At 41.7% G+C, this 20,226-nt stretch overlaps 2 protein-coding genes across 3 annotated transcripts in view; one reads left to right on the top strand and one right to left on the bottom strand.

Annotated features, from left to right (window-relative positions):
- Positions 1 to 1,008: 1,008 nt before the first annotated feature.
- Positions 1,009 to 6,587, top strand: klf5b (Kruppel-like factor 5b). The gene is made up of 4 exons (XM_035174983.2): positions 1,009 to 1,357; positions 2,169 to 3,093; positions 3,184 to 3,243; positions 3,951 to 6,587. The coding sequence occupies exons 1-4, from the start codon at positions 1,178 to 1,180 to the stop codon at positions 4,127 to 4,129; spliced, it is 1,344 nt and encodes a 447-aa protein (XP_035030874.1). The 5' UTR covers positions 1,009 to 1,177; the 3' UTR covers positions 4,130 to 6,587.
- Positions 6,588 to 11,148: 4,561 nt separating this feature from the next.
- The window catches only part of klf12b (Kruppel-like factor 12b), a 38,988-nt gene continuing 29,910 nt past the window's right edge, over positions 11,149 to 20,226 (bottom strand). For both annotated transcript variants that reach the window (XM_035174508.2, XM_035174509.2), the window contains exons 5-6: positions 14,390 to 14,547; positions 11,149 to 12,403 (exon numbers count right to left, since the gene is read on the bottom strand). In XM_035174508.2, the coding sequence (XP_035030399.1) occupies positions 12,222 to 12,403; positions 14,390 to 14,547 (340 nt within the window). In that variant the 3' untranslated portion in view covers positions 11,149 to 12,221. The remainder of the gene's footprint in view (positions 12,404 to 14,389; positions 14,548 to 20,226) is intronic.

The following is a 20,226-nucleotide window of genomic DNA, read 5'->3' as shown; positions in this document are numbered from 1 at the left end:
AGAAGAAATCCAAACTCCTGACAAGTCGATTCTGATTTGTTAAGCTGAGGCATAAAGCGGCTGTCACCGTGATCTCAGGAGGGCTGAAGGTTGAATTACTGATTATTTTCATTGCGGAGCAGAGTATCAGGAGTATACCTGAGGAAATAAAGAACAAACAAGGGCAGATGGAAACATCACGTGTCAGTTCCGGCAATGTCACAGCAGAAGGTGCAAAATAAATACAAAATGAAAGCAGCTTTTGCAGTTTATTGTCAGTTCAAGATCCTGCAGGCAGGTCCAGGACAGATTATTATTACTGAATCTAAGTATCTATGATCTGCAATGCATAAGAGTCAAATGCTGCAGCTATTTTGATAGGAAGCATCTACTGCCTGTATATGTGTGTATGTGAGGGCTTCACTGCTGGCTCAGGAATGTTGGCATCAAGTATGCAGTCCTGACAGACAGCTGCACTGCAGTGGCGTTTTTAACATGCCACACCAGGACCACGAGTGTACCGCAGGCTCCGAGAAAATCACACACTGCATCTAAAGCATGATCGGGGAAAACTTGGGTGAGGAGGATTTTTGCTGTGGTGGCAGTTTGGGACGTGGAATGTATGTAATCTTACAGGTCCAGGGATGGATCTCTGTGACATTTGTAGGTGGCAAAAAATTATAAAACTGCATTAATTTAAAGTTTTATCTTTATTTATCTTTGGCCCCAAGGAAGCTGAGGTCATATGGAGACAAACTAAGACACAGGGCCTGTTCAACATGACCCTGATGAATACTGCACTGACTCACTTTGTTTTGACTCTGTTAATAAACTGGGCACACTCAAACCTGACAGCTTCCTCATCCTCGCTTCGCCTCTTCATGCCCCACATAGCTCCGTGTTATTTCTGTGTTCCTCGGCCATGTCGCCCCATCACACAACCACGGGCATTCATTGCGTTAGGTGTATCCCGATCGTCCTGTTTATTTTGTACATGTTCAGCCCCGCCCTGCAGACGCGCTGATACCACGCAGTTGCGTAATTTGACAAGCCAGCGCAAAACAGGGAGAATGAGCGCTTGACAGCCGCCGCTTTGCTGGTGCAGATTGTAAACTAAAAATAATAATACTAACAACACATATGCGTGATTTACTCCTGGAAGATTTCGGATAGTTAGACCGGTACCTTTTTGCTTTTAATGGCCGCTGCCGTGAGGAATAATGTTTGGGTCGCTCCGGGGCAGGACGCGCAGTTTCTCCACAGAAGCGCCACCGCCGCGCCACTGACGGACGGTGCGAGGGGTGAGGATCATGGACAAGCGCTGTGTAGCACGAGGGATGCCATCCCGGGAACTTCGTGCTTCCATGATTACAACGTGGTAAGAAGAGACTGCGTTCATTTGCTTCTTCTTTCTGCATCAGCCTCAGATGCATCGCGGCGCGTAAATCCCTGCTGTGTTTTTTTTTTTGGCGTATAGAAAAGCTGATGAAAGCAAAAACAGGCTGTTTTCATTTCCAGCCCGATACTGGGGGGGGGGGGTAAAGGCCCGGTGTGTGTTTGGTCGTCTTGATGTTTGCAGCCCCCTCATGCATCTGAAATTCAGAGGTTTATCTGTCTGCAGCCACTGATGCTGCTGACATTCACTGACAGAGGCTGAATCGAAAGCGGGACATGGCTGGGATGTGAAACGCTGCACCCGCTCCACAAAACTTGTGAGGGAAGGGATGCATAGCGCTGCGGAGCAACTGGCTCCTTCTAATTTCAGCCGTGCATGAACAAACAGCTCGGGCTGCGTGGTGCGTTTCAGAAAGGGCGTCTGCTGCTTGTAAAGGGAGGCGGTGTGTGTGTGGGGGGGCATTGGTTGGTGGCGTCTTTGATGTGGCACGTGCAGGCCCCAAAATTCATCCACCAATATATTCACAGTAGCTGGGTTTGTTTTTTTCAAGGTCTCATGATTCTAGGTTTGCCGAAGGGATTCCACATATGGATAAACAACCTGGAATTATCATGATTTTTTACAAGGAGAAGTAAAATTAACCTGTGAGATGTTCAAATCCAAGACTTCAAGATACCTTGTATCAAAGGAAAATGTGTATTCTAAAGAATCCACAACAGCCTGAATCAATTTTCTCTCCTTTGGATGTACTTGCACAACTTACCTGATCATTTCCTTCTCTTTCCCTTTTCAGGCTAAGTCAGAGATGGACAGCTACCTGTCTCCGCACCCGCACGACATAGTCACCTCCAAAATGCTGTGCAGGGACAGCTCTTTGATGCTGGAGCAGCCTTTCCCAGAGGACTTTGCCTCGCCTTACAGCGTCAACATGAGCCTGCTCCTCCCTGACGTCACATACCTGCACCCCGGTCTCTGCAGGACCGTGAGGCAGATCAAAACAGAGCCGTCGCACTCCCTGATGCACCCCACCTGCCAGGGCAACGGGGTGCCGCCACCGGCTCTCCCGGGTGTTCTGAGCGCCGCCGACACAGCAGGCGGTAACTTTTTCATCAAACAGGAAGTGCCAGATTTCCAGGATGTTCCCCTGTTTCAGCTCTTGAACTCTGACCTGGAGCAGCTCATTCACGGGTCGCAGCTGAACTCCATCCCCATGGCACCGCTAAGTCTTCCAAATGGGAACGTCCATGTAGGCCCATTGCCGCATTCTGCAAAGCCCACAGGGAATCCTCAGAGAGAGTGCTTTCAATTCAATCGACACTTGGGCCATCAGCAGACACCGACCTATTTGCCCCCTTCTCCGCCAAACTCTGAGCCCCCAAGTCCAGACAGGGGGAAGGAGCTCCTCCACAATCTGTCCCCACCTCCCTCCTATGAAGCCAGCATCGCCTCTAAATTAACATTTCAGACCCATAATCCCATCGACCCAAGACAGACTTCCAGTGTCGCTCCAATCCAAGGTCCACACCAAAATACCAGTGTCCGATCAGTCCAAAGTCCAGGTGTTGGTCCAGTCCAGCGTTCGAGCCTGACGCCAGTTCAGACAGCACCAGGTGTTGGCCCTCTGTCCCCAGTGTTGGCCCAGTCGGCTTCACTTAGGTTCAACCGAAGGAATAATCCTGATCTGGAGAGACGGCGGATTCACCACTGTGACGTCCCAGGTGAGACTTCGGTTTGTTTGCAGCATTAAAACTGAAATGTTCTATAGTTAAAAAAAACATCTCAAAGTACTTTCTCTTTCTCCTTTTTAGGATGTAAGAAAGTGTACACCAAGTCCTCTCATTTAAAAGCCCATCTACGGACCCACACAGGTACTTGTTTTGTGTTGCATTCTTATTTTAGGGTGAAAGTGTGGATGTTGCCAGGCAGAAGAGTGTACTTGGCATGTAGATGCATTCTGTCTGCTGACAGACCTGGCCCACATCTCTCTGCTGTCAAATCGCATAAACCCTGCAGCTCTCGTAAAGGGGACAGGGAGACAGACAGGACACACTGTGATTTATGGCTCACTGCATCGAATTCGTTTTTTTCATCATGAAAACTCCTTCATTAGTCTTTTGGAATCTGAAGAAAACATTCTGTACTTTTAAATGATGTTTATTAGAGCCAGACCGATATATGGCTTGGCTGATAATATCGTTCGACATGAGCCTTTCACAGACATATTGCTGTCAGTGTCTGTCTGCTGATATGAAAAAAATATATGTTACAGAATAAACATTGCAGAAAAGATATGTATTTATCTTTATTTTTTATATTTGGTTGTACTTGTGTTTTCTTTTTATTTATAGTTATTTATAGTAAAGTTAATGGTTAAAGCCTCAACTACATTTCTTTGTACTGAGGGTTTGATAGCGAAAGAAATCATGATTGATTCGTAGGATATATACACAGTATATTGGCTGATATATTGGTATCAGAAATGTTTTCTCCCTAATATTGGTATAAAAAAGAATGTCTCTGTATTAAGGACACTGTATGTGTTGACTGTTGTTTCTTTTTAATTTGTTTGCTGAAGGAGAGAAGCCTTACCAGTGCTCTTGGGAGGGATGTGAGTGGCGCTTCGCTCGTTCCGATGAGCTGACTCGCCATTTCAGGAAACACACCGGTGCAAAGCCTTTCCAGTGTGGAGTATGCAACCGCTGCTTCTCCCGCTCCGACCACCTGGCACTACACATGAAAAGACACCAGCGCTAGAAACACCCTCCTGCAAATCCAGTCAATCGTGTTATTTTTCCAGTTTAAACATGGACAAAGAACTGACAAATTTGAAACAGTGGATTATTCCACTCACTTCCCAGTTGAGATATTCTTAGCAGTGCTGGCCCACACCTAATTGTTTCTTTTATTGTAAAGAGAATTTAATATTACCGTTGCCTTATTTTATTTCCATGTATGCATCCCAATATTGGGGGATATGTCAGTCAAAAACCTTATAGCAATGAAATAACAATTAATCTTCCTAAGCCTTTATTTTCATTCAATTTTGTTTCACTTCAACGTAACTTTACAGCCAAGGAATTTCAATTTTTCATTTTCAAGGTTTACGGGGTCTAGATCATATCTATAATGTATTATATGGGCATTTATTTAAATAACTTAAACTAGCAAACTGCCACACTGTAAGTGCTGAGGTCGATCAAGTATTGTTATGCACTGGAAGGTCAAAGACTGTGTTGTTTAGTCCAGGAGGTAAAAATGACTGTGTTTCATATAAAAAGTTCGAACTAAGCAAGTTGTAGATTTCAGAAAGGACACAGTAGGAAGTTGAGAGAGGAAATTTGGGATGAGTCGTGGTGAACGATGTGGCGAGTGCAGTGCATGGAGCGCGATCACTGCCAGTTAATGGACACATTGTCACAGAGAATAAATTTACTCAAAGCAAAACAGATAAAGACAAGAATGACACTCAGTAGAGCGTGCACCCCCGCCAAGGCCCCACAGTCCTCCTTAAGTTCTGCACCAGAGCCGTCGTGTTCGTTTGGTCATAGTTGTAAAACTATTGAAGATACATATAAACTGTTAATTCCCTACTGAATCCACAATAAGCCATCTACACATTAATGGTAGTGACCCAATTGTCACCATATTTGCACCAAATTTTCTTACTGATCCTTGAATTGTTCCCTGCAAAATTGGTAAAAATGTCAAAATGCCTGGATCAGCCTCTTTGTCTAGAGCCGCTCCAAATTCTAAAGCGTTCTTTCTTAGCCCAAGTGGCTATTCAGTCATTTTTGTGTAATCGAACAAATAAACAAACAAAGAAATGGACAGGGGTGAAAACGTAACCTCCGTGGTGGACGTAATAAACGGTTTATCTGAAATGAAAGAAAGAAGATGGTTTTGAGATGTCACATTCTGTTGGACGGCTTTGTAAAAGTTCGATATCTACACTGAAAAAACAAATGCATTAAAAAATTCACACAAATGAAATAAGTTTTTACAAATTCAAAATAGCAATTGTGTTCATATAACTTGTTGAACAAACTTAATTCATTTGTGCCTTATCAACTGAAGTAACTTTTGGAGTTGGTGCAACAATGTTTTTCCCTTATGACATAACATACACATGGTAAAACAAATTATTTAAAGACTTTTATGATCAGAGATTTTATATGATTACTGAAAAGGTTTAACTTATTTTAAACTGCTTGTTTTACCCCACGTTACTCAACAGCCGCACAGCAATATGTCATCTTAGCGTCAGAGAAGGGCTCGGAGAACTGCTCACACATAGTTTACAAGAGTTTTGAGTACATGACATTTAAGCAGCAGGTCAGAGTTATTTTTTCTCCGCTGGAACTCGTCGTGACAAGTGGTCGTCCGCTCATCTTGATTTTGTTTTGGTTGCAAATCGTGTGTCCCAACATACGATATTTTGTTCTGCTCGTAACAGGATTACAACATCGTATCACTGATGATTTGTCTTCCTGAGTGGTTTCAAAGTGGTGTCTTTGAGTTTGAGATTTCGTTTTTTTTCAGACTTCGACTGAGCACCTGCCAGTCTGAACATCTGTGAAAGCTTTGGATCTCTTTGACGACTGTCCATGTTTTCAAACACCTTTTGAAAGTGCCTTTAACTGCTTTTTTCCCTTCTTTTCTTTTTTGGATGAATGATAAACAGAGCTGCCCCGTCGGGACAATGTTCTCTTATCTGCTACGCCGCTCTGCCAAAAATGATTCTATATGTTGGCTGCCCCTCTGTATTTCCACCAGACATCAATTCCTATTTATGACCAAATTTATTCATAATTTGAGTCGGGTTGAACAAAATTTAGAAGTTTCTTTAGTTTGTATATTTTGTCTGACGATCCAATGATTGTTGTATAAAGATTTGAAACTTTTTTTTATTTTTTTTTATATTATTTCTTGGCAAAGTCTAAGAAGGATCCAATTACAGGATATTGTCAAAGTCTACTCTGTCATAACTCTCTCCAGCCAAGGTAGCAGCTCAGTGGAGTATCTGCCAGTAAATTATTGCAATACTTTTAGATATATATACACACATACAAGTATTTTGACATGGTTGACACATGAAAGTTTTATGATACTTTGTGTCATACAAAATGAAAATGTATCCGAAATTGGTCAAATGTGCTTTGAAGCCACGTGACTCTCATAATGCAAATAAAAGTTTTGTGTTGAATTTTCTTACTATGTTGAATATTTTTTATGTCTGACTTTTGAAATACTACACAACTTTTTCTTTTGAAAGTCCCTCCGTTATCCTTGTTTGTGTCCAGGTTAACATTCCTCATATTTTCCAACACACATTCAGTTCTTAGATTTTAGATGTCTACAGTATCGTTTTGCATTGGTTCTTCAGTTTTAAAGTGTTTCTTTAGCACAGTACAGGGATTTCACACCTTTACACCTTTATATACACATAAACATAATTGAATCATTGAACCTAGGTGGTGTTGATGTAAAGTTCATATATCATACATGGTTATGTCATTTGTTGCTCTATAAATATCACATTTTGTGTAGAAATAGCATGAATCTATATTCATTGATTATTTGCTATTAATTAGTAAAGATGTAGACCGTTTAAAATCATCTGAAATTGTAGTGATTTGCAGTTACAGTTAAAAACTTGTCAGAAAGTTTTCAAATGATTTGTTATAAATGGGAGTAAAACAGGGCACATTCATAGATAACCACTTGTAAAGAGGGAAGAATTGAACTGATATTAATGCGAAATATAAAAATTTGGTTTTGGATGGTATTGTTTTAAATTCAAAACTTTATCAAATCTTTATTGTCCTTCAATTATCCCAGTGTGAGATCATATTTACTTTGTTGTTCTCTGTCAAGCAGTGACGCGTGATTTGACGTCAGTGTTCTTGTAATTGTTCGGCAACACACCCTCGCTGGGGTTGTACTAACAATCGTCAGTGTTCACAACAAGATTACACCTTTGTCTTTGTAATTGGTGGAAAGTGTCCTAAACATGATTCACAGCAAAGAGAAGTCGTAACGCAGCAGAGGTGCTGTCTGAGCCTGTCTGAGTGCAGAGGGAGTTCCCTGTGCCGATTGTTTCTTTATCACTCGTATTATTTGCTCTCAGCCTCTTTTCTCTTTTCACCGTGCTTTACACTCACACTATATGGGCTGTAGTGATAAATCACTCAAGTGATATAAGCTGCACACCAGGATGCTTAGTGGAGGGGGAATTGGAACCTTGTTATTGTAATCATTGGAATCCTTTACTGGCAGACACACACATTCATCCAGCTCCATTTATAATAGAGCTTTGTACAGGATGTACAGGGCGTTTTCTTTTTAAAGTGCAACCTGTTCTCAGAAAACTATTCACAACCTGCAATGTTAAAACATGCATTTTACTACTGCAAGATAAAAGCCATTGCACATGAGGCTTTTCATTGACGTTCAAACCTGTCTGAGGGAAGTTTTTCCCGGAACCATTTCTAAATGAGCATGTACGTCTGTGGTGGCACCAAACTCTTTCCTCTTCCTGTAGTGTGGGGATCTTCGGACAAGTCACTCTACTGTATATCAGCTATCATTTAAAATGTCTTCCCTAATACCGAGATCAGGTTTCTGAATGCCAGCGAAAGTGAGCACAGTGCTCAGATGTCTAAGTGACACAGAGACCACATACCGTCCACCTCAGTCACAGATAGCAACTAGCTCCATAACCAGTGTACATACAAAATGCAACTTTATTAACCTTCATGCCTCCATTCATATTAATATACATGTATATTTTTGAACTTATTTTAATTTCACAGCTCCATCCATATGAAAAATACAGAGAAAAAGGCAAAAACACTGACTGGATACTTAAACAACTCTTAGAGAAAAAGAAAAGCGTAACAGAAAAAAAATTAAGGACACCTGTTCTTGAAGTTTTTGAAAAATATCAGGATTAAAAATTTTTCTTTTACAGATGTGGAATTCCTTGAGCAAGATCTCCCTTTTAGAAGCGATGCCGAGCAATATCACAATTAATTTTTTTTTCCTATACGGCAAGAATGAAAAGATCTGAATATATATACACTACACTCACTTTACATAAATACAGGAACAACGATTACTGTACGTAATATCAGCAAACTCGAAACATAGGCATTGGCTTCACTACTTAAAAATTTTCAAAACCAGGAACTCAAAAGCAGATGTTACACAGAAAGTAAAGTAGATATTGAACTGATAGAAAGCGTAAGATCAGTATTCATAAACAAAGGCATCACTTTACAGCTGGAATCCCAGCCACAGGATTTTTTTCTTTCCTCCTATGAGTCAAATTCCTCATTATCTTTCAATGGAATCGCTTTGTTGAATTAATGTGCTGAAGCTGAAACATCGAGAGGCCTTTGTAACTCGGTTTTGTTCCCCGCAGAGGAAGTGACTTATTGCAAGCAAAGTGATAATGCGTGCTATAAACAGCCAGTGAATGCGTGTTATGGGAGGACGCTGCATTTGACACAACGGCATAAGGCTCAGTGCGAAAAAAGGAAAAGTTCAAACGTTAGAGGTCCGACTTGCATAATGTTGTCTGTGCTTTTTTCTTTTTTTCTTTATTTATCCCCGAAAAAAAAAAAAAAAGATCATGATTTCTCATTTGAAATTTATTAATTTGAGCAATCGAAACCCTGCACAGAGCAGTGGGTGTTACACGTTTGTGATATGAGGCACTATTCATTATTATTGCATAACTTTGACCCTGGTTACCGTTGCAAAATTATGCTTCAAAATGAGGAAAGAGACGCTTGAAGGGAAATACAATTCACCCTGTCCTGTGGAGACACCAAGTCTAATTGAATTTGTTTGAGAAACTGGTGTATTAAGGCATGCAACGTCATATACCGTGTAGGAGAGTACATGTGTTGTTGATATGTGCTTGATCAATATGTCTGTTTTTGTCCGGGTGTAGCAAAATAACAACAGAGGGAATCGAGTACCTTAATACGGTCAATGTATATAAATAATTTGTTGATTATAGCAAACACTGGTTCAGCCTTGGGAATAAAAATGATTTGATCGTGAACTTGTTTAACCACAAACCCCCCAAAAAAAAACAAAAAAAAAGGAAAACCGTTACATAACACCACATATGATAATTTACATGATGAATACCATTAGCCCCATTTCACTGTATACCAAATTAGATAAATTACAGTCTCTGAAAAAAGACTTTACATGTATAAATGTATTTCCTGCATCTACTAATCAAAAGCCCTATTTTTCCAATGTATATACAGGATGTAGAACTTTGTAATAAGTTTTCTCTTCACTATCACATATATTACAACATTTCAAAAAGATCCTTTTTACAGAAGAAAAAAAAGTTATATGCAATGATGAAGTGCCCCATCAATCATAAAAATGATCTTATACATTATATGGATGATATATAATAATAATACCATGATGATTATTTGTTTTTAAATCAACATCTGAAATAAAATAATTTGAAAATAGTATGAAACAAACAAGGTGCTGATATGCGTTTGCCAAAATGTTAATACAACCGGGCTTAATGACGTTGTGCACAAACACTATGCATAAATAAAGATGACATACATTTCTACATTACATCAAGGTGGGGGTGTCACATACGTTGGGTGCATGTGTGGAAATAACCTCCTGGATTTGGCTACTTTGCCTGTGTGTGTTTGTGTGTGTGTAGATGCACTAGAGTGTGAGTCTGTGTGTATGGTTTTCAAGGTGCAATATCAAAAAGGTTACCATTTTCTTTGACTGGCTTCGGTCCAATAGGTACATTTAGCAGCACTATCAAATAATATGAGCTGGTCTGATACTCTGTGTTTATGTGTGCAGCTCCTCCTCAGCTTAAGAGCTTTGGAAACACCTGCAAAACTGTCTGCTATTATGAATATAAAAATATTCTTTCAAATCACATTTCCTGATTGAGGTTACGTGACGTTCTAAGAGATAAATCTGCCAGTAAACGCATCTAAACAAAAAGCCTTGATGCTCATGCACAATGTTTTTTATGTATGTAAATGTGTTTGTGTTGTTTATGTGTGTGTGTGTGTGTGTGTGATTTCTTTCAGAATTCTAAATAACCAAATCTCAGGTAAATTAGACAATAATCTTGAACATATATCTGGTCTGAGGTGATGACATTTCAAGTTTGTTTGAGACAAACAAAGTAAAAACAACAATGAAATGATTTATAGTGACTCTCTGACTGACACACGTCGGATTCAGAGTCTTGTGCTGGAGCTACAAACCGATAACAGAGGTTGGGGGGGGGGGCATGGTACGGAATGAGGAGCTGGCCCGGCAAGAAACTTCTCCTCGGGATATTGACATCATCAGCAAACAGAACAAAGAGGAGGCGGCCGATCCTTCCCATCACTTTGTTCAGAGTGTATTGCTCTTCTGGGTTGTACGTCAGGTACCACGCTGTCCCTGTAACACTGCAGCCGGTGTCAACGTCAGCTTATGGTCAAGTGCTGCTGTGCAAAAAAAAAAAGAAGAAGAAGAAAACCCCACCGCCACGAATTCCTTTCACTGTGGAACCCAGCTGAGAAAACAGAGCTGAATGAGAACAACACGATGGATGGGGACAGGATGAACGCATGAGTCTTGTAAGGTGCCTCTGTCACTTTTTTTTTTCACATACTGAAAATCTCCTCTGATTGTTTTCAAAGTTCACTGTACATGAGGGGTTGGTTTTTTTTTCTTTTCCGAGTCAAACATAAGCAATAAGCAGGCATTTAGAAAAACGTTGAAAGTATATTCATCCTTTAAGATTGCACTTTACTGATTGCTAATCACAGCACAAAATCAACCCAAAGATTTCAAAGAGGCTCGACGTAAACAGAACAGCACTGATGTGGTTTTGGGGGAATAAACGGTGTGCTTCTCTGCTGGTGCCATGGGATGCGTGTCCATTTTTTTTGGAATCGTTCATAATAAACGGATGACTCTCTGAAAACAGTGGAGGTGTTGGTTGAGGTTGATCCGTCCGGGCTGGGATGGTGTCGACTGGTCGCTGGCTGTGGGGAAGGTGAAAGTCCAGCCCTCTTTCAGCATTTATAAGGGAACCACACAGCAGGCAATCCGTGGCTACGTGGCGCCCCCTGCTGCTCATCGATCAGACTCCGGAGGGAAGCAATACTGCCTGTAACTCCAACAAGGTCCCTGCGATCCAGTCCAGGCCTGTGACTCTAAAAATCCATTCCGTTCGATGGGGTCTTTCACATTATGAAATGCTGGAAAAAGCAGCAACTGGAACAATATAGTGAAAAGAAAGAAAGCACAAAAAAAACAAAAACAAATCTAAAAAAAAAAAGAAGACGGTTGCGAGTGCATTATATAGAATTTTTTTTTGTCCAAATGAAGAGTTTGTTTTTAATAATCAAAGTGAAACATTTATGAACAGCGCTGTAAAAGACAGTTCCCTATTAGACTCCGATAAAAGATCCTGCCGTCTGCTCCTTCCAACCCCAAGAGGATCCAGAAGTGACCCTGTTTTGTGCTCCGCAAGCTCCGTGCACCTCGACGTCTTCTCGCCTTCTGACGGATGAGAGTGTGTGTGCTTTTGTGTATGTTTATGTGTGTGTGTGTGTGTGTGTGTGTGTGTGTGTGTGTGTGTGTGTGTGTGTGTGTGTGTGTGTGTGTGTGTGTCTGTGTGCATTCAGGCCAGCTGAAAAACATTCATAGGGAGATCCCGCTCCCCCGGCTGCCTGTGTGTGTTTGTGTGATTGTGTGTGTATGTTTGTTCCACTGATCTCTCCCTCTCTCTCTCTCTCTCGCTCTCTCTCTCTCTCTTTATCTCTCTCCGTCTGATTCAAACCAGCATATGTCTCCGTCGGTGCAGAGCCAAGTGGTCAGATCTGGAGAAGCTGCGGTCACAGTCTGCGCACTTGAAGGGTTTGACCCCCGTGTGTTTTCTGTAATGCCTCGTCAGCTCATCGGAGCGGGCGAACTTCCACGTGCAGCCGTCCCAGGTGCATTTGTATGGCTTTTCCCCTGGAGCGGAAGAGAGAGAGAGAGAAAAACTCAGTGTATGTTGAATAGCTTGTGGGTCACATGTTGGCACTGATGCTCTGTGGAGGAGGATGCATCCCCAAAAAGTTACGTTTGCTCTATTTGGTTCACATCTATAGTAGCATCTGTAATGTCGGCTTACCTCGGCCAAGGAGGTTCTGTTTTCAACCCTGGCAAATTGGTTTCTATGTTTGTTTTTAAAGCAACATTACAACAAGAACAAAAACAGATTTAACTCCAAATTTGCTTTCACTTTCTTTGACATTGCGAGATGGTGCGTTTTCAACATTTTCCCGGGAAATAATTCATGTATCCTGATGAAACAAATCAGGAATATCAAGGGAACGGATATCTACGATTGTGTGAAACATTTTGCAACTTGATTGAATTTAAGGGGACTGTTGGGCTTCGAGGACACATGTGCTCCACTGAGTTGCATTGTTATTAGAATTGCAAAAAGCCTAGATACAATATAATTCAATATTATTCAAACAACCTTAAAGCAACTCAGTGCCTTTTTTTTCTGACCATGAAACCCCAGTCCAAATTAGTTTGATGATTCCCTGACTTATAATAGGGAGAATGTTTCCTCTTTCATTCCCACTCCTCACCCTGAACATCTATTCTTGCTCTGTGTGAGTGAGCAGGTAAGATCTCCTGTGAGAAGTGTGGAACTGACTGAAGAGTTATTCTGAACTGTAGATCAGTTTAAAAGACTCAGAAGTGTTTATCTTCAGTGATGAAACTTAAAACATCCAGAATTCTCATCAGAGTTTGTTTGCTTTTGTTGCTTTTCTGGTTCGGGAAGCAGAGGATCGTGGGTAATATCCTCAGTTCAGTTGTCTTTCAGTTCAATGAGTAGGAATACAAAGTCATGGCTTTATTTTTTCACTACATGAAAACCATTTCATTGCTCGGACTTGGAGCCCAACAACAGAATCATACTCAATGTGTGACTGCAGAGGGCGCTGTTGCTCAGTAAAAGGTACTTTAAGGTCAAACATGACTAATGCTCCAAACCTGTATCTCTGTTTCCTCTGTGCAGTTAGCTGCCACCTTAAATGTCAGCTGTGTACTGTATTGTTTCATAATGGGGTGTGGTAAACAAATAGTATAATCAACGCAACCATGCACCTTTTGTTTAAAGCAGACAATGAACTACCAGGAAAAGCCTTGAGGCAGCTATTAAAACACTCTCTGTCTATTATGGCTACATCGCACCTGATTATAAGAAACTATAAATTAAACTATTAAAGTATAATCATATGTTAAGTCTCAGGACATCAGGATTATATCATTCAGAAACTCTAATGAGGCATTATATCATTAAATTCATTAAGTAATAGACACGAACAGAACATAATGCATCACGGATGCAGACGTCAAGGACAAAAAGTGTGCCCTCCCTGTTTGAATCACCATTTACAATGATGATTCTAGTAGTGATGGGTGTTTCCATTATCACTTCATACAAGTGAAATCATTTTTCGTTAGTTTAGTTTAGTTTAAGAATAAAATGTTCTGCTTTGCATGTCTGACTTGGAGCAGATGGTAAAAGACTCGTCAGCTCCCTTCAGTGGATTTCTCATGATCATGGTCTGAGTTTTGAGAGCTGTCTCAAAGACGCTTCCTGGGAACCTTTGGATCTATTTTGGTTTGGGGCCTATGAGACTAGTGTTGGATGACTTTATCAATGTTTTGTCCACGTGTGTGAAAGTGTCTTCAAATAACCTCATATCATTTGGGATTGACCTTTAGTCCACTGTAATCCAGATTAAATTATGTGTATAAATTCTTCAAAACAACTTTGATGTTGAAGTGGTGTTAAAGGTGGCACCAGTAGAAAGTTACCTGGGTTATATGTGATGGTACTTGTCATTGTGGACTACTAATGGGATTTTTAAGCATTTAGATGACTATTATTAATAAAATCACAGCACTTTAACATACACCCTCCGTCTTACTGACCTGTATGCGTCCGTCTGTGTGCTTTTAGATGGGAGCTTTTGGTGTACACCTTATTGCAGCCCTCAAAGTCACATCTGTGGATTCTCCTCTTTTTGGAATCTGGAGACTCTGACCTCCGGGGACGACGTATGCTGTCAATACTGAACGGGGAAATGGAACTGCAACAGGAGAAGAAGAAATCCACATTGATAAAGAGTTATTAGTAGAAGACATTGATGTGTTCAAGTTTCAGCAGTATGTCATTCTTTTACACAGAGGACAAGTAGCAAAAAAAAAACTACTCGATAAAAACTGTGATTTTCAGTGTAGTGTTGAAGGACACACTGCAATTCACAAAGGAAATTGAGGAACCGCAAAAAAAACATTTTATTATCTCGTTGTGAAGTTTGGTTGACAGTGACATTTTTCGAATAGTTCAGGACCGAAAGCTGTAAAATTCATCTTATTGTAGTAAATGATACAATAAAGAGAAACCTTCAAAGACAATAATGCTACGTATTGTAATGCTATCAACTATTATAATTTTTTACCTCCACCGAGAACGTCATGTTTTCATTGCTGTTTCTTCATCTGTCTAAATGATTACTCTAAAACCACCCAACTGATTTTCTTGAAAGGAAGAACCTGTTCAATCTTAAAGAATAATTCATGGATCTTGATTTTAAAAATCAGGCATATTTAGAGCACTGATATCTGTGTGCAAGTCAGTGCAGATTGATTGACTTTAAGGGGACTGTTGGAGGTATACACTCTATTAAGGGACCATTCTAGTTTTAGGTCAGTGTGGATGTTGAAGAGTGTTCATGCACATGAGGAGTTTTGAAAAAGTTCCCAAATATTGTAGAATATCATCTCAAGAACTTCCTGCATGCAGTAAATAGACGACTTAATGTAAAAACACAGCATAGTATACACTATAATATACTATAGCTTATAGTACTTGTACGACAGTATCTTTACCAGTAGATGGCACTGTAATACCGCTGTAGCCTGACGGGGTTAGCGGATGAGGTAAGACCGCTGGTATTCACCCTGCTCCCAGACTTTCATCAATCAAAAGGTGGAAACTGTTTATTTCCCAGTGTTTTAAAGTGAGGTTAATGTCTCCTGAGCCTATTTCTACCATCTATAGATTTTGCCATGACATTTCCTCTCCAATAGCCAAAATCAATACCTCAGCTGATTATATGATTTGTCACCGCAATCACTGAAGCCCCTGTAGCCAGTTTCTGTGTGTGTGTGTGTGTGTGTGTGTGTGTGTGTGTGTGTGTGTGTGTGGTGTGTGTGTGTGTGTGTGTGTGTGTGTGTGTGTGACTTGTCAGTGTACTGTATATAGATTATTTTGCAGAGAAGTATCATATATAATCTGTGGTAAATCTAAATGTAAACGTATCCCTATATGAATAAGACACATAAGTACAAACACACAATTAAATCAAGGAGGGAACAAAGAGGAGGTAGGATGGTCTAACCAGTGACTGTGAGCCATGAAACCTTTCACACAGTAATAAACACATGACTGCTACACGCACACACACACACACACACACACACACACACACAGAAAACTGTCACGAAAGATACAGTAGAGAAGGAAAACAAGAACATCTCTGTTTACGAGCAGGGAGGAGTAATATCTGTGGGATACGGTTTACAGGGCGATCCCGGCACAAACAGTTTCCTCAGTTCAGAGTTTTTGTTGTGAATATTGAGAAAAAAGGTTAGAGGGTGAACCCGGCAACGGAGAAGGAGGAAGAGAGCGAGTGAGCATCAGACAGGCCGTCAGGGTCTGTGTCTCCTCCACAGAGGCCACTTCCTGTCTCTCTGTCTGTCTGTCAAACGCAGACTCAGATATTTAACCGTGCAATCAACACACACACACACACACACACACACACACACACACACACACACACACACACACACACACACACACACACACACACACACACACACACACACACACACACACACACACACACACACACACACACACACACTCTCTCTCAGAATTAGAGGAAAACACACATACATACAGATCACCTGTTGCTCTTGGCTCACGGCCAATGTGAAGCTGAACAGGAAATGATCACACGGGTCAGACACGAAGTGAACTCTAACTCCCCTCTCGCTGTCTCTACTGCGCGTCTCCACGCTCAGAAAATATCACACTGCAACGTGATGACAAAACCGCACATTAAGACAAAGAGGCGCCTTCATAAAAGCTGAGTGAATGATGGCACGACTGGGTCATTTGCTAATGCGACAGAAAAATCGTAGACAACCATCTGAGGTATCATGGGTGTGTGTGTGTGTGTGTGTGTGTGTGTGTGTGTGTGTGTGTGTGTGTGTGTGTGTGTCTCTGTGAGGCTGCAGGATTTACAGTGGAAACACTCGGAGCTCAGCCACTGAGCAGAAGAGGCGGATGTTTACATTCTGACTTCTCTGAAGTGACTCCGTGATTATGAAATAATTTAAGGAGGTCAGAGAACAATGGCTTCTAAAAGAAAGTACAGAAAGAATAAACAACAACTCATTACTCATGTAAATTAAGTCATTAAGTGCAACTGCTTTTCATTCTGTTGATAAATCTGTTTAAGAGCAGCAGACAGATTCCTGCTTTGGTCTGTTTTTTGGGGTCAGGATCATTCTGTGATTTTATGTAGGTCTTATGACAATGACATATGTCTACGTGTTCATTTTTCTGCTACTTTTGGTTGTAATTGATATATTTTGAAATTATTTGATTCTGGTTCCAAATGGCGTCATTGGCATCAGCAACCAGATATTTTGTCTTAATTTCTGGATAGTTGGAGGAAGTGGAGATGTGTTCTCCAAGGAGGGCTGAAACATTTCATGTTGTTCAGTAATGGAAAATGTATTCCAGACTGTTGTTAATTAATTGTTAAAGTCATTTAACAAAGGATTTTTTTCACTATTTACTGTCATATTAAAGCTGAATGATTGATCAGTTAATTTAAATTATGTATTACTTGTGGCCCTAAATGACAGAATAATAAACAAATGAATAAAAGGCATCTATGATGACTATCTGAAGCGTTTTCATGTTTGGAAGGATGTTGCTCTGTGGGTTGAAAATATTTCACTCGTCTTTTTTCGTTTAGCCCGAGTGATGCTACAAGTCAATTTGTATCAGCAGGTTTACAGCATCTGAAACTACACAGGGAAACATGACTACCCTTTTTCAACAGATCCACTTAAAATAGCAATGTCCAACTCCAGAGTGACAGATGAGGCAAAAACTATAATTAGTTATTATATTATAAACCTATAAATAAAAAAGTTGTATTTAAAGATTGTTCTTTTAGCAAAGGCTTAGCAAAAAAAAACAACTTTATCAAATAATGCAACGCAATATGTGGCAAAGTCAGCAGAAAACAAAGCTGTGACTCGGGTGCATTTCTTGGCAACAACAACATCTTTAGGTCTCCCACCCCATATGTATCGTAGCTGTTGCGTTACAATCAATTAGTTGTATTTTCTCATGTGAGCCCAGAGGCCCATTCACACTGCCATGAGCCCTGTGTCAGTGCAGCACCTTGGCTGTGGGAGTGTGTGTCTGCTTGTGTCTCCCGAAGCAGCACAGAGAGAAATAGAAAGTACAGCTGAGAACGAATTCAAACAGAGTTAACCTCTGTTGTGGTTCCTTTGTCCCTGTCCTCTTCATCTGCTGCTCTGTGTATGACAGAGGGACACAGAATGTGTGTTTGCGTGTCACCTGAAACGGGGGGAGTTTCCCGCAACGCAAACACGCTGCCTATTATTCTTACTTCTCATAGGAAACAGGGTCATAACAACAGTTTCGACTCAGCAACAGCTCGACACGGTTCTTAAACAGACCAAATGGTGGAATTATCGAGAAAACAGGAAGGGAAATGTGTGTGTGAGACTGTGTGTGTGACTGTGTGAGTAAGTGTGTGAGTGTGTGTGCCTGCGCTGGAAGACTGCCCACTGGGCATTCCTGTACCTGTCCAAGGATACGAGCCCTCACCTCACCCCGTGTCTCCCCTCCCTCCACCTGCTCTGCTTCGTTGGCCACAGGTCCTTGGGGACCAGCTAGACTTGGATAGACACAACCCTTCCAACACAAGCCCCTGCCCCCAACACACACACACACACACACACACACACACACACACACACACACACACACACACACACACACACACACACACACACACACACACACACACACACACACACACACACACACACACACACACACACACACACACACACACACACACACACACCTTCTTTCCCTCGCCTATCTCTCTGTAACTGTCTCTCTTTCACTTGTGCTCTCCCACAATAGCCTATCCACCGGTCCCCAGGGAAACACATGAATATGGAGGAGGCTGCCCAAGAAGCACATGACACACACACTCTCACTCTCTCTCATTTATTTATATATGGATACCTGGATTGGAGGCTGCAGGCACTCCTATCCTCCGCCCTTACACTTCTCCTCCCTGACGCTCTGTGGATGACTGCTCATGTAAATATGGACACTAAATTACATAAAGCGGTACACTCTCAGTGTAGCACATGTGCAAATGAAAAGGAAAAAAGAAATATATCAGCACAATGGAGTGAAATCTTTCAAAAAAAGTGCTGCTCGCTTCTGTTGCGCCGCAGATGTCCACAGAGCGCATGTGTTGTGTCAATACAGAGTGCACGTTCTCCCATCGTGTAACTCAAGGAGACTACAGACTTCTTTGTTTTTCACAGACAAACATCCAAGTCTGTGTTCCTGTTGACAATGGCTGACCTCCTTCTGGAACCAGCTGTTCTGCCCCCTGTGCAGGAACACGTGCATGGATACAGTACAAACACACACACATCGGAGGACTTATATACTTAAAGACGTGAACACGGAGTTTCTGACATGCACAGTCACAAACACAGCACGCACACAGGAGCGCACAGTTTTCCACACAGCACAGTCTGCACTTTGCACACAGAGAAGCGAGTGTGTGGGCAGGCCCTGGCAGGGCATTGCTAAGCCTGGCTGGTGATTTATCTCCATAGTGAAAGCTTGGGCAGTGAAAGGTTGGGTCCTGCCAACCTCTGTTCTCCTCTGACCACCCGGTGCCCACGTGTGGCACTCAGGGGCACGCCTGTCCCTTTCAATAACCTGCACTGAAACCCGAGTCCTCCAGTGAGTGTCTCTGAGTGTGTGTGTGCTTGTGCATGTGTGTGTGTGTGTGTGTTAGTCTTCCTTGAAACATGGCAACCTGCGTGTTCCACCGAGCAGGCACAGCCACAACATAGTTTTTAAACGGGTTGCACAAAAACTTTCATTACTGTCGATGCTCACGCAGCCGGCAGTGCACGGGCAAAGAATGCAAAAGGCCCTGCACACAATGTCAAAGCTGGAGTGTTACCACCAAAACACAGCCAGTCGGGGTTGGCCTACTATTCCGCGTCAGCCTCGTTAATGTTGCTGCATCATTAGCAGGATTCTCACAGAGTCCTGGAATACTTTCCTTACAGTTAGCCTGAATAAAAGTCCCTGTGGGTATTAAAGTGAGTCTGGCCAGGCTACTAGTTCTGACTGCTCTGGGTTTATGTGTGGCAGGGGAGGAGGGCAGGGCCGAGCCAAATGTCTCTCTGCATCTGATTTCCTGCTTTCGAATCAGAATCCTGTGAGCTGTCAGTCATCGGAGAGGGAAGCCTTTTCATTCAACCCAGATGGACAAGCACTGCAGGAGCTGTGATAGTCTGTAGGCCGAACACGGCAGAAAGTATGTCTGAGCCATATGCAGCGGTACAAATGCACAGCCACCCACGCACACACATTGAAAAGTGGAAGA

This window comes from Hippoglossus stenolepis, chromosome 13 (genome assembly GCF_022539355.2).
Source record: "Hippoglossus stenolepis isolate QCI-W04-F060 chromosome 13, HSTE1.2, whole genome shotgun sequence".
Taxonomy (NCBI): domain Eukaryota; kingdom Metazoa; phylum Chordata; class Actinopteri; order Pleuronectiformes; family Pleuronectidae; genus Hippoglossus; species Hippoglossus stenolepis.
The sequence above is the reverse complement of the archived record's forward strand: the minus strand, read 5'-3'. Positions and strand labels throughout refer to the sequence as shown.

What these genes read in the sequence shown, in the direction of transcription:
- klf5b (XM_035174983.2), top strand. Translation starts at nt 1,178, where the DNA reads ATGGCCGCTGCCGTGAGGAATAATGTTTGGGTCGCTCCGGGGCAGGAC. An exon ending in TCACCACTGTGACGTCCCAG is followed by an intron (nt 3,094 to 3,183) that starts GTGAGACTTCGG and finishes TCTCCTTTTTAG; the next exon opens with GATGTAAGAAAGTGTACACC. An exon ending in CCATCTACGGACCCACACAG is followed by an intron (nt 3,244 to 3,950) that starts GTACTTGTTTTG and finishes TGTTTGCTGAAG; the next exon opens with GAGAGAAGCCTTACCAGTGC.